Raw genomic sequence first — 13,330 nt, forward strand, 5'->3', positions numbered from 1 at the left:
TGAGTAGTGCAGAGGCCTGAGAGCAACATGTTGGAGGCCAAAAATTGAGGAAGGCCAATGCGTGTGACCATGCGAAAAGACATAGTAAAGAAAATGTATTGGGAAATTTAGCTTCGACAATAGAGCTGCTGGGATGAAGCTTTAATAACAATGAATGCTGGAACATAATGTAGGGAAAAGATGATGGAAGCGCTGACATAGTCAAGGAAACACAAGGGTGACAAACACAAGGAATGCTCGAAGCAGTGAGAGCAAACAAATAAAGGCAAACGACCCAACGACAAGAGATTCCATGACCCAACTTGTAGACATGGAAGTAGTGACAAAAGAGGGAAATGTAAAATGTTATGATACACAATTTCATCACAATTACCATTCTTTGAAAGAGTACAACCTTTCATCATTTTTGCCCTTTGAAAGAGTCACCATCTTTCATAGCTAAAATGTTTTCCATATGAAAGAATTACAACCTTTCACAATTACCATCCTTTGAAACAATACAACTTTTCATCATTTCCGCCCTTTGAAGAGTTCATAGTTACCAGTCTCTAAAAGAATACAACCTCTTGTTGAAAATTAGCGCCAGGAGGACAAAATAGAAGTTATCAAGAAGGATTCCTCCTTAGCTAAGGGGGAGTTTTGATTTTATTGTAAATATGGTTGGATTCCTTGAGGTCACCATGGATAACATAAAAGTCATGATAGTATAATTATTGTATTAATAATAACTATATTATATATATTATATGAAATTGAAAATATAATTATTATATTGATTAAAATTGATAATATAATTATTATATTAATAATAATTAATAATATTATATTAAATTGATAATATAATTATTATATTAATAATAATAACTATATAATATTATATAAGTATAATTATACCATAATGAAATGTGGTGTGCCTTGTTTATATGTAGGAAGATTGAGTCTCCTCTAAAAATAATGATAATATACACATTCTAAAATTTTCATCATGGTATCAGAGTGGGTTCCCCACCGGACCAGTGAACTCTATATTTTGATTGTTTGTGATAATGCGAGGGAATGTTAAGAAGGAATCAACATGATGTCAATATGTAATTTATAAGAACGAAAATAATTTCTATATCAGTAAACATATAAGCACTTGCAAACAGATAAAGATTCTTAAATTCACTGCGATATTGAATGATTCTGAAATTTTACTGATATGCTATGAGCTTTGTCTAAAGAAATTGAGGTATCCATGTGCTGTGCATTGTAAATTTTATAGTCTACATATGAATGCTAGAAACTGTCAGTATTTAATGATAGAAAGGTTTAGTTGAGAAAATGTCAACATTGGATACAATTTATTTTCAAGCCACAATTCTGAGGTCTGTTGAAACAGCAGCAATAGTTTGAATAAAACCTTTAAAATTGTGTTAACAGTAATAAAATGGTTTGAATGACGCTAGGAATTAATTAACAATATGTGAACAATTTTTCGAATATAATTTGTGGAAGAAATTATCATTTAATGACAGCATCATTGGTCTTTGAAAATGTAGTGATTGCAGCATGATGGTGACTTGAACAGCGATGGGAAATAAAGTATATGGAGCAGCAAATTGTTTGCATACATATAAAATTGATATTTGAATTTATCAATTATGAATTGATAAGGTGCGAACAAAATTAACGATGGTATGGCAGCCACATTATCCAAAGTCATATCTACTTACATCTTGTATAAATTATGTCTACTTGTAGTGTATCCATGTGGCAACATAAATAAAAAACTCATATTGCCAATCTGAATAAAAGATCATGTTACCAAGAAAATAAAGTTAATTGACTAGTTAAAGTTGAAAGCTGTATCATTAGTGTATGAATGAGATTTTTTTGAGGTGCGATACACTAAAGGTTGTGATGGTAAAGGGCTGTCTAATTACTACATCAATAATATAATGATATGAGGTTTGAAGGATCATCATGTACGGATCACTTCCCATGGTGAGATGGTTACGCAGAATGGCTATCTGACTGATGCTGGAGAGACCATTAATAAGAATAATAGTTCTTCATTTGACAGAGACAATTCTGTTAATAATATTTCTAGGACTTATTTGCATTCTGATTGAGAATGAGACTGAGCACATCTATTGACTGTAATTGAGGTCTTACTGCAGATGCCAGTTTGATAGGAACTGACAGCTTTTAAGTTCATGGAACACAAATTTCTTTAGATGGTAATTCATAATAGAGTTGCACCTCCAAGTTATCTTCACTTCAAGGCAGCATAGGGAAGCACTGATATGACTGTTTTGGATAGACTTCATTTCTGCAGATAGCTCATCAACAACACTGCACAATTCTAAGGGCCCGTTTGGTAGCTGGAATTAGAATGGAATTGGCATTTGGAATTTAAAAAAAAATTTCTAATCCATTGTTTGGGTCCACACAATGAGAATTGGAATTGGGAAAAAGTAGAATCTGGTATCCCCATTTGACCCCCAAAACAAGAATTCCAAATTCCTTCAGAATACTTGTTATTTGGAATTCCTGTTTTAATTCCCATTTTAAATCCCATTTTTTGAAAATGAGGATTTCAACTAAAGTAAAATTTAATTGGGTTTGACATCCAGATGCCCATTTGGGGACACCTATTTTTGCACAAATTTTTTAAATTTAAATATTTGAAATGGGGGGAAAATTTTCCTATTACTTGCTCATATGTTTGTAAATTTTTGAAATTTAATTTTTTTAAATAGGAGGAAAGTTTGCTGCTATTACTGTGATAATCGAGCTGATGGCTTTGCATTTGACCTTTATGTGTCTGTGAGAGTTCTTGAATCATTAGATCAAGAGTTTTCCATCTAGGAAAACAGAGTTGACTATTGTAAATGTGATAATCCCATCCCTGGATGTAACACATACCATGATCCACTTAAAAAGGTTGATCATATTATCTTGGAAATAATAAACTTGATTAGGGAATGCTGTTCAGGGGGTCTGCAAGAAAGAGCGGAGAAACTGTTGGGAGATAATGATAGAGCAAGTTGTAAAAGGCCTCCCAGGTATAATAATTACTGAGAATCATGTCAACCAAAAAGTTGCGTGTGTTATTTGCTTGACAAAAAATGAAGCTGCAGAAGAGCCATGCCATTTGGCGTGTAATGAAGGCCACCAATTTCACACGAATTACATTGCAGATTGGTTCAAAAGGAAAAATTATTGCCCTGTCTGCAAGATGCCCGTATATCGGCCGGAAAAGTCTATCTATAGTGCAACCATGGGAATACTTGATTCCTTCTTGGACTGGCTTTGATTTCACCATTTACTCTAGTTTTAAATGTTTGCTCAATATATATATATCGCTGCTTTGCTTTTGTGTCTTTGCATCAGCGCACTTCACCACTGAGTGGAATATTTCAAGCCATCATGACTCATTACTGACTTCCATCTCCCGAATCCAAGCTGCTCTGAAGCACAAACTCTTAGTTTGAATGGTGATATTTATTTTACTTTGGTGATTGTATACTGAATCAGTGCTTGAACTTCTTTCACTTTATAACTGTGCATGTCCTTCTTTCTATTCAATGTTGAATCAAAACTTTTAATAATATCGGGCCTTCACCAATTATTATTGTTGCTGTGTATGCTCATTCACTTTTTAACTCATACGATTATTTTGACTAGTATTCTAATTGCACAATGTGCAACCAAACGGAGGAAATCTGTATTCTCACAATAAGTTCTTGGTCAACCAAACAGTCCCAAATTGAATTCCCTAATCATAATTTGGATTCCAAATTCCAGAATCCCAAAGCCAGCATTCCAATTGCCAATGCTTAATTTATATTCCAGCAACCAAATGGGCCCTAAGGGAATTGGAGTGTTACCTGAGATGGGTCCAAGATCAATTAAAGATAAAATGCAATGAGGTATACATTTCTAACAAGCAATGCATTCTTTGATAGTTTGGTAACTAAAGGAAGCTCTTATCGCGGGTCAAGTTATAGCTACCATATTAGAGAGCCTATTGAGAAAACAAGCCTTTACTCTTTGTTTGCAAGAAAGAAGTTGATGACATCATGACGGATGTTGATGAGTGTTTGCTCCAGAACAGTGAGATAGGTAGTCCCTCTTGAGTACTTTGTTGTATTTTTAGTCAGTATATTATCCATATCCTTGCATGTATTGTAAGAGTTATTTGCCTTGTTATGCTCTTGATTTTTTCTTAGGCCTCCGAGGATATTCCTGCAGGAAAAGAAAAATTGTGCATTAGAAATGATGCTAAGGCATTTATGTAGGTCAAGACAAGAGGGCTCTTTCATTTAGAGGGAGTTGACTATGAGGAGATTCGTTCAAACCTCAAGATGGTTATATAATTATTTGGTCTAGGGCTTAATCTTATGGTAGTAGGCCCAAGTGGTCTTGGATCTAGCATCTTCAGTCACATGTGAATCATGTTAGATGATAAGAGTCTCTTGGAGCAAGAAATATTCCATGATTGGGACTATGTGACAGAGGGAGAAACTAGAGGATTTGCTTTAGTTGACTATTGAGGATATTCATTATATCAGATTTAGATGGAGTCTGACATTTCATCAAAGACAACCTTGAACGAGGAGTGCAAAAGTTGATATTTGAGTTCTTTTTTGTAAGGAAGAAGTTTGAGGTGCAATCCCTCGTTAACAATTTCTTCTCTGTGAGGTAGAAATTCGAGGTATAATCCCTCGTAATTCTTTCTTCTCTATTAGAGAGAAGTTTGAGGTGAAAGCCCTTGATTCAACCTCTAATATGGTTTATAGTGGATGTCATGTGTGTGATGTTGTGACAACACCACGTGAGAGAACCTGTGGTGACTTTCTTATACCCATGATAAGAATATCTTTGTGAAGCGACGATCTCAAAATGATAATACGCTTATATATTACTATCTTCATTGCAAGGTGACGATCTCACAATGAAGGTTCATGTCTCATAAAGTAATTTCCATTACTTATGTAGATATCCTAAAATCAATTATGGTGGGTAGTGCATGTGGTGATACCTTAAATCCATTATGGTGGGTAACATATGTGGTGATGCTTGACGATATGCCGTAGCGGTAGATATCTTAAATCCATAATGGTGGGTAACACGTGGTGATACTTAACAACATGCGATAGTGGTAGATATCTTAAATCCATTATGGCGGGTAACACGTGGTGATACTTGACGACATGTTATAGTGGTAGAAATCTTAAATCCTTTACGGTGGACAAAGCAGATTGTGATATCCAATGACATGCCATAAAGGTAATTCTTCAAATCTATTATGGACGGTAGCACATGTGGTGATACCTGACAACATGTCATAATAGTAGTTACCCTAATCCATTATAGTAGATAACACATGGTTATATTTGACGACATGCTATAATGGTGGGTATCTCTAAATCCGTTATGGTGGATAACACATTTGGCAATATCTAACAACATGCCATAAAGGTATCCTTTAAATTCATTATGGTGGTTAGATTCTTGTAAGAGTTACCAACAACATGCCATAATGGTAGAAATCCTAATTCTTTATGGTGGATATCACATATGGTGATATTCGATGATATGCCATAAAGATAATTTCTACATCCACTATGGTGGATATTGTATAAGTTGATATATTTCCACCTAATATAAGAAGCCTCCCTAGCTAAAAGAGGGAATGTTGAAAATTAGTGTCAAGAGGACAAAATAGAAGTTATCAAGAAGTATTCCTCCCTAGCTAAGAGTGAGTGTTGATTTCATTGTAGCTATGGTCGGATTCCTTGAGATCGACATAGATAACATAAAGGTCATGATAATATAATTAGTATTAATAATAAATATATTATATGAAATTGAATATTTAATTATTATATTAATAATAATTATATAATATAAAATTTATATTATCATTGTTATTAATAATAATCATTTTATTTTTATATTATCTTATATAATTATAATTATACCACAATGAAATATGGCGTTCCTTGGTTACAAGGCACCACCGGCACCAACATATATATAAGAAGATTGAGTCTTCCTCTAAAAAAATGATAATATACTCATCCTAAAATTTTCTCCATTTCATAATTTCTACCCTTTGAAATAGTTACTTCATTATTATAGCATTCAATGCATTTGTCCAATTAGAACAATGTATTATTCAAATACTTTTTGAGCTATAAAGTTTTCATATTTATTGCATTAAGAATAATTCAACACAATATATTTATTGACATTTTGATTGGTTGTTGTATGCTACACTAGGGAGTGCAACTTTTTCATATGTTTGTCCAATCATAACAATTTATTATTCAATTACTTTGCAACTATAAAGTTTTAATATATATTATATTTCAAATAATTTACAAAAAAATATTTATTGACAATTTAATTGGTTGTCTTGTGCTACAATAGGCTTGCAATTTTTAGTACACAAAATACAACAAATTATTTTAGAGATTCTAAAAACATTAATTTTTTTCTAAAAAAATCTCTAACATTTATTTTAATTGTTAAACTACACTTACATTAATAGTATTTCTTTCTATTGAACTCAACAAAAATTAAAACTACTATCCGCAACACAAATTAAAACTACTAAACTACCATCGGTAGGAATTAGACGCATTGCGTCCTTCTTTAGATTCCATTCCTTTGTATTAAATTATTATTCCGTCCTTGATTTATATGCCCCATCTTGTCTTCCTTGACTATTGTTGGTTGAATGATTCTTGGATGTCCTTCTCAAATGGAATGATCTCTCTTTTATATCTCATGTTTGAGGGTGCCACAACTTTTCATTTCATTCTCTTTGACCATTCAGTTAATTAAATTTTAATTATATTATACTATATTGTATATATTTTCAAATTTTAAGTTATTATTATTTATTATTAAATCTCATCTCAAAAAGGGGACATTACATCATATATTCTTGCAATTGATAATATGTGACACACTGAAGTTGCATTCCTGCCACTCATGCTTTTGAGGAATCTAGATTTCTGTTTTAGATTTGCTTGAATTAATTGTTTCTTTGACATTACTAATAATGACCCCAAATATTTTGGAAGTGAAGAGTATGTGGCTCGGAATGAGACATCTTATGATCTATTTTTTCTTGCAGAAAGAGAAGCAAAGTAGCAATGGTGCAACAGAACCAATTTCAGGTTTGTTTCTTTCTGCCTTAGAATTATTGAAGTTCTTACATGCAGATGAGTTATTTGGCTAGTTGGCCTTGACAATCTCGAGACACAATCAATTAAAATTTACCATTTGATATGTATGGAATAGGAAAATCAGCAGAGCAGCCGATGGCAACTCCAATCCCAGAAAAAAAACTGCTTGAACTTGTCCTTGATAAGCTTCAAAAGTGGGTAGATTTTTCTTCTGCTGTCTGATGACTAGCCTTTGTGGTAACTTGCAAGTTTAGGTTCTTTATTTTTTGCATGTCTCTGAATGACAATTATTGGAATACACTGCTTTACCCTTGTTTTTCATGATTGAGTTTATAATCTTAGAGAGAATTTCATTTTCAAGCCTCATTTTGTTAAGCAATCTTGTGACTTCTATATATCCTTTTCTGACAGAAAGGACAAATATGAAGTTTTTGCTGAACCAGTTGATCCAGAGGAGGTATTAAACTCTTGATATGTCACTTTGATTATTTAACATTATCAGCACCATTGATTTTGAAAGTGACATTTTCCATACCACCAGGTTCCAGACTACTATGACTATATAAAAAATCCAATGGATTTTGGTACAATAAGGATGAAGCTTTCAGAAGGAGAGTATGCTAATTTGGAGCAGTTTGAGGTTGGTTAATAGCATGTTTGTTTAACTAACTTTTTGAAATAATGTTTCCTGCTTTACAATTTGTTTCTGAGAAAACAGAATAAAAAATAGGGGCCATATTGCATTTCTTCTATGCACATATGCTTAATTAACAGAAGTCAATTATATTCTTAGACCCTTCTGGAGCATAACTAAATCCTGAATTAATTTTGGGTTATTCTTAATAACAGTCTATCAGCCGGTTCCACATCATTGAGCTAATTATATGCTTTTTGTAATGTTTTGTTTGTAAAGTAAGGCATTAACTATCTCATATTAATCTTAATGTGCTGAGGCCAGTTGACTGTGAAAAATCCTTTCGGAATATATTTGTCAATATTGTTTGAAATTTTTTCATTCTCCAATTATTGTTCTAAAGGAGCTGTTCATTGAATTGTTAGCATTTGGCAAGGGTAGAGGTGTAGCTAGACAGAAAGAAAAAATTACTTTTTTCTTGAAGGTGATTTATAGGGCAGCAATGGGTGTTAACAAGGCTGAAATAATGTATTATTATTTATTACCTTCTTGTCATTTGAGCATATCAAGTGTGCAACCTTTTTCTTTTGCAGGATCACCGTTGAAGCTGAAAATGCATCTGGTATGATAGTAATTTGTAATGTTGCCAATGTGGGAATAAACTTCACTATGTATGTGGTCTCTTTGGTGAAGAAGGATTTGATAATAAAGATAATATTAAAATAATAATAAAAACTAAATAAATAAGAAAATCAAAAATAATATAATTCAAGTTAGTTAAGTTTAATGAAAGGTCAAGAGGAATGCAATGAATAGTTGTGACTCCCTTAAACATGAGATATAAAAAGGGGAAGGAGTTCCTATGAGAGGATATATGGAGGAAGAGGAATTAAGGAAGGAATGAGAAAAATAGAAGTGATTCTTTCAAAGGGACAGCAATTATGAAGGGTTGCAACCCTTTCAGAGGGTGCTTATTGTGAAAGGCTGTGACCATTATGAAGAGGTGTGACTCTCCCTCACATGGAGGATATAAAGGAGAGAAGATTTCATTGGAGAAGGGAATCGTAGGGAGATCAATTTGGCGAATAATATATGAATCTCAAAGGCAACAACTAAACATGTTGACTCAATCCTTATGAAAGTGGTGACCCTTCCACCAATAAAGCATAAGAAGGATTCGTTCCAAGCATTGAAAGGGATACATTGTGCTGTGAATTAAGGCAATAAATAATCAGTACTCAATAAGAAATTGGTACTCATTAAAGAGCAGATCAGAGTATAAGACGAGAGCAGATCGTTCCAGCAATTAAATACATTCTTGAGCAGTTCCATGGCATCAGCAAACACAATTTACAAGAAATATGAAAGCAAGTTAGCACAAGACACCCCCCCCCCCCCCCCCCAAGGACTAATATTGAGTCATAAGATTAACCAGCATTTTCACCGAAGAACTTAGCTGTAGATCGGCAGACTGATATTATATCAGATCTGCCATTTTCAGTATCTTTTCTTCTTCCATGTTGTTGTGGTATAATTATATTCATGTGCATATGAATAATATATAATGCTTAAATGAATGCTCATAGTAGAATATAGGATGTGCTCGACTGTGTGCGATTTATCTTGTAGGAAGGGTCTGAGGTGTCAGAGGAGAGTAAAGGTGGTCTTATAAGGTGGCCAAAAGGGCACCCACATCATTTAAGGAGGCCAAGACGACGACAATTACATCATGTAAGGAGGTCAAGAGAGTACATACATAGGACCAAGAAACCCCCTTACAACCTCTGCCCAGCTCTGTTAGGTAGCATGTCTCTGGGAGGATTAGACATTGATAGGGAAAGCAAGTGCAAATAAACCACTAAGCAAGCAAAGAGGAGGGCTGTGGGAGACATCCACGCGTGGTTCTCCAACAACCTTAATATGCTTGCATAATGATAGTGTATGGTTATGATGAAATTTTATCTAACCCTGACTATTGAATATATATATGTGAAGTGTGTGTGTGTGTGTTGTTTTGTTATGACCACAGTATTCAAATCCACGATCACAATATTTTAAGGAGTATGTCCCTAACCCTACTTTCTTATTGTGATTCTAGGGTGAATTCTAGGGCAAATTAGGAAGAAGAAATAAGGAAACAATTCCAAATATTTATTAAGTAAATGTCTGTTTCCTAGAAGTTGTTTCTAATATGCTTGAATCCTGTTTCCAAGTTTCTGAGATAATTCACTATCTTGAAAATTTATGGAAAGTTGTAGATGGGCTAGAAATTTATAGCAGATTTTTTTGGTTGGTTTAGAAATACTTGCAGAAGCTTGAAGCTATTTTCAAGCAGTTTCCATAAGTTTTCTGTGATGGAACAGCTTCTATAACTTAATGAAAATTCCAGCAATATTTTGGGAACGTCAGAAGATTTTATTTTTGTGTTTAAGAGTTTCTCTTAATTTTGTGACGTTTCCTCAAGAAATCCCCCTCAAACCTGTTCTTCCCTGATTTAGATGTCCCAGCTTTCTTGTTTTTGATTCTCATGAAACAGAGAAAATGATCCCAAAAAGTCTTGGAGGAATTTTCTGCCTTAGAAAGCAATGAATATGAATAGATCACTTTAGATGATTGGAACTCTTTATCTCAACAAATTCCATACTTGCCCTTAAAGCTTGAAAGTTTTCAGACTACTTAAAATGTTTAGATTACTCATGCACACTTCAAACAGATTTCTTTGCAGGGCGTAAAACATAGTAATGATTATTTTGCCAAGACAGAGACATTGAATATTATTAATTAAGGATTCTAGATGTTAAAACCTTGAGGGAAATGTTTATTGAATTTTTTTCAGGCCCTACCCTGGCCAACATGTCTAGTTGGCCTATGGAACCTCCTTCATGAGGAAGAGGACACGTGTGCTGGAAATTAGCCACGCTTGGAACTGCAATGAGCTAGCCAAGGGTGATGAGTAGCTCAGTAGAACACTCCAGTAGCAAATGCAAGGTCCTAGGTTCGAGTTCTAGCTAGTCCAAACAAGTTGTAGCTCAACAATTGGTATCAGAGCTAGGATAGGAGCTCCAAGCACCTGCAATGTGGCTTAAGGAGTGGTGTTAGAAATAAGCCACAACAACGAGCTGACCAATAGGTGCCAGTAGCTTGGTAAGGACCTCTAGAATAAATGGAAGGCACTGAGTTTGAGTCCTCTAGCTAGTCATTGGAACACCTTTTAATAGAAGCTTACAAATTAAAGTTAACAATGTAAGGAAGACATTGGTAAAACTGCCGAAGGGAAACACTGGTTTCTGGAATGAACTCTTGGTCCCAGAGGCATTTCTATTTTGTAAATCACAAATGAGTACTTTTTTGACTTTAAGAGAGATTTTGGTATCGTCCTTCAAGCCAATCTGTAGAAGAGCTTGTTTTTGCTTTAGAAATTATAGATGCTAGTTTTTTATTCTGTAGAAAAAAGGACACGACAAGTCTGAGGAGTAGGAATGATTTGTTTGAATTTTTGATTATATGAACTGTAGCATTTAACTCAAGCGAGATTGGCATCATTGTTATACCCTTTTTGGTATTTACAATTAAACAATGTAAATTTCAAGAAGGCAATTATTGAATTGTAAACTTCGTTATACCTTATTATACTAAATCAAATGATTTGCTTTGATTTGAATTTGAAACATCATAAAATTATGATGGACTCCTAGATTAAAATTAAGTGAAATTAAAGCTAAAGCATTGACTAGCAAGTCTTGAGTAACTCCTAGGTTAGTCATTTGCTTCATAGTTATCATGCCTTGCCTAAATTGCAGCCCTCATAAATTGAATAAGTGTTTTCACAGTCAACTTCAAATCGATTACTTTCTAAAATATATAGTTGAATGCTTATTTCATTCAATTGTGACAGTCAAAGTTAGATCTTCAAACAACATAGAAGCTTCAAATCTTGTGAAGTAGATACATGAAATTGCATAAAACATGAAAACCATATAATCCACAAGAGAATCATAACATAATATTTTTCATGAGTGTAAAGCTCTCATACGTATACAAAATCACTTAGTAAAATGCCTTACTGGCTTAAGAAACCCATTGTTTATAGAGTTCTTGTTGGCTACTTTTATGTCTCATTGACAAAACTTCATTGACTATAAGAATGTGCCTCATCGGCAAACCTCACTGACTAGAAAAAAGTGCCTCATTGGTAAAACCTTCACATCATCATTAATTGTTAAATAAAAAGACAAAGTATACTTTGTTTCAATACAACAAATTTCTTGTTTCCATTTGAGATTCAAGAACCTATGTATGCAAATATAATCAACACTATGGAGTGCTTTACAATTTAAAAAATAGATTGCTTAGTAAAGCTTTCAACACAATAATGACTCTTGGCAGAGTATAAATCTCATTGTCTTCATACCCATTTTAAGTGACTATGTCAGTTCTTTATAGGAATCAAAACATCGCAAAACTTTCATAGAAAAACACCTTATATAATTGTTTTCAAAAACTATCAATATAACTAAGAAAATAGTGTTCACAAATATGAAATACGGTATCACGATTGTCAAAATAAGCCATTGAAGACAATTCTCAACCTTTAATTAACAATATACCATAAGCTTCAAATTTGTTTGCTTAAACTTTCACTGAGAAATAGGAAACTTAGGGCTAAAAGTTGTCACCAAAAACACAAATCGAGTCACCTAAAATGAACCACCAAAGTCGCCATGCCATACAACTGCCTCAATATAATGTCTTGCAATCATCTTAACAACATGAGTGGCTTTGGAAGCTATTACACTCCTTCAAAAGGAACTTATGTGCCCTAACACAACTAGGGTTTGAAACAAAACAACCACAATGATGTTGGTAACCACCAACACAATGCTGCCCTAATAACAATGCCTTCATACTCATCATGGATGCACGAGTATAGTGCAAAATAATGTGGATGGTAATGCTTCAATAATAATAATGTCTTTAGTGCCAATGATAATAATTTGATAAGTTTGTATGCCCAAATTGAGAAGTCCAAAATCATCAACTTATCATGACTACAGTTTACACCAAGATAACAATATTTTAATGTGACTTCTTTTTTGCCAAGGTCACAAGCATTATACCATCGATATCCTTACATAAAATAAGTCACTAATTACGTAAAATTCCTTTTGTAAAATAAGCCATTGATATATTACCACCTTTGTGTAAATAAGTTATTGATAACTTATCAATCAAATGGTGATAGTATATCAGTAACTTTTTAATGAAAAGGATGCATAAGACTAATAAAAAGAATGATCATTGTCCATTGACCTCTAAATGAATCATACCATCCATATACCAAACATTATGTCAACTATGCAATGTAAAAACCACTCCTAGGCATTCAGTAATCATCTTGTATGCTGAGATGTGTAATTGAAACATACCACACTATATACTTGTCCACTGACATGACTCATCAATGTGTGTGTTACGCTTGTTCATGGAAATCACCAATTCTATTTACTAT

General features: G+C 33.6%; 1 protein-coding gene across 1 annotated transcript in view; it reads left to right on the forward strand.

Moving 5' to 3' along the window:
- Positions 1–13,330, forward strand: part of LOC149539516 (uncharacterized) — a 49,153-nt gene that overhangs the window by 10,514 nt on the left and 25,309 nt on the right. The window contains exons 2-5 of the mRNA XM_089800748.1: positions 7,136–7,178; positions 7,303–7,381; positions 7,599–7,644; positions 7,729–7,827. Coding sequence (XP_089656874.1) covers positions 7,136–7,178; positions 7,303–7,381; positions 7,599–7,644; positions 7,729–7,827 — 267 coding nt within the window. The remainder of the gene's footprint in view (positions 1–7,135; positions 7,179–7,302; positions 7,382–7,598; positions 7,645–7,728; positions 7,828–13,330) is intronic.

This window comes from Cupressus sempervirens, chromosome 9, assembly GCF_028749045.1.
Source record: "Cupressus sempervirens isolate cs-2001-9-10 chromosome 9, ASM2874904v1, whole genome shotgun sequence".
Taxonomy (NCBI): Eukaryota; Viridiplantae; Streptophyta; class Pinopsida; order Cupressales; family Cupressaceae; genus Cupressus; species Cupressus sempervirens.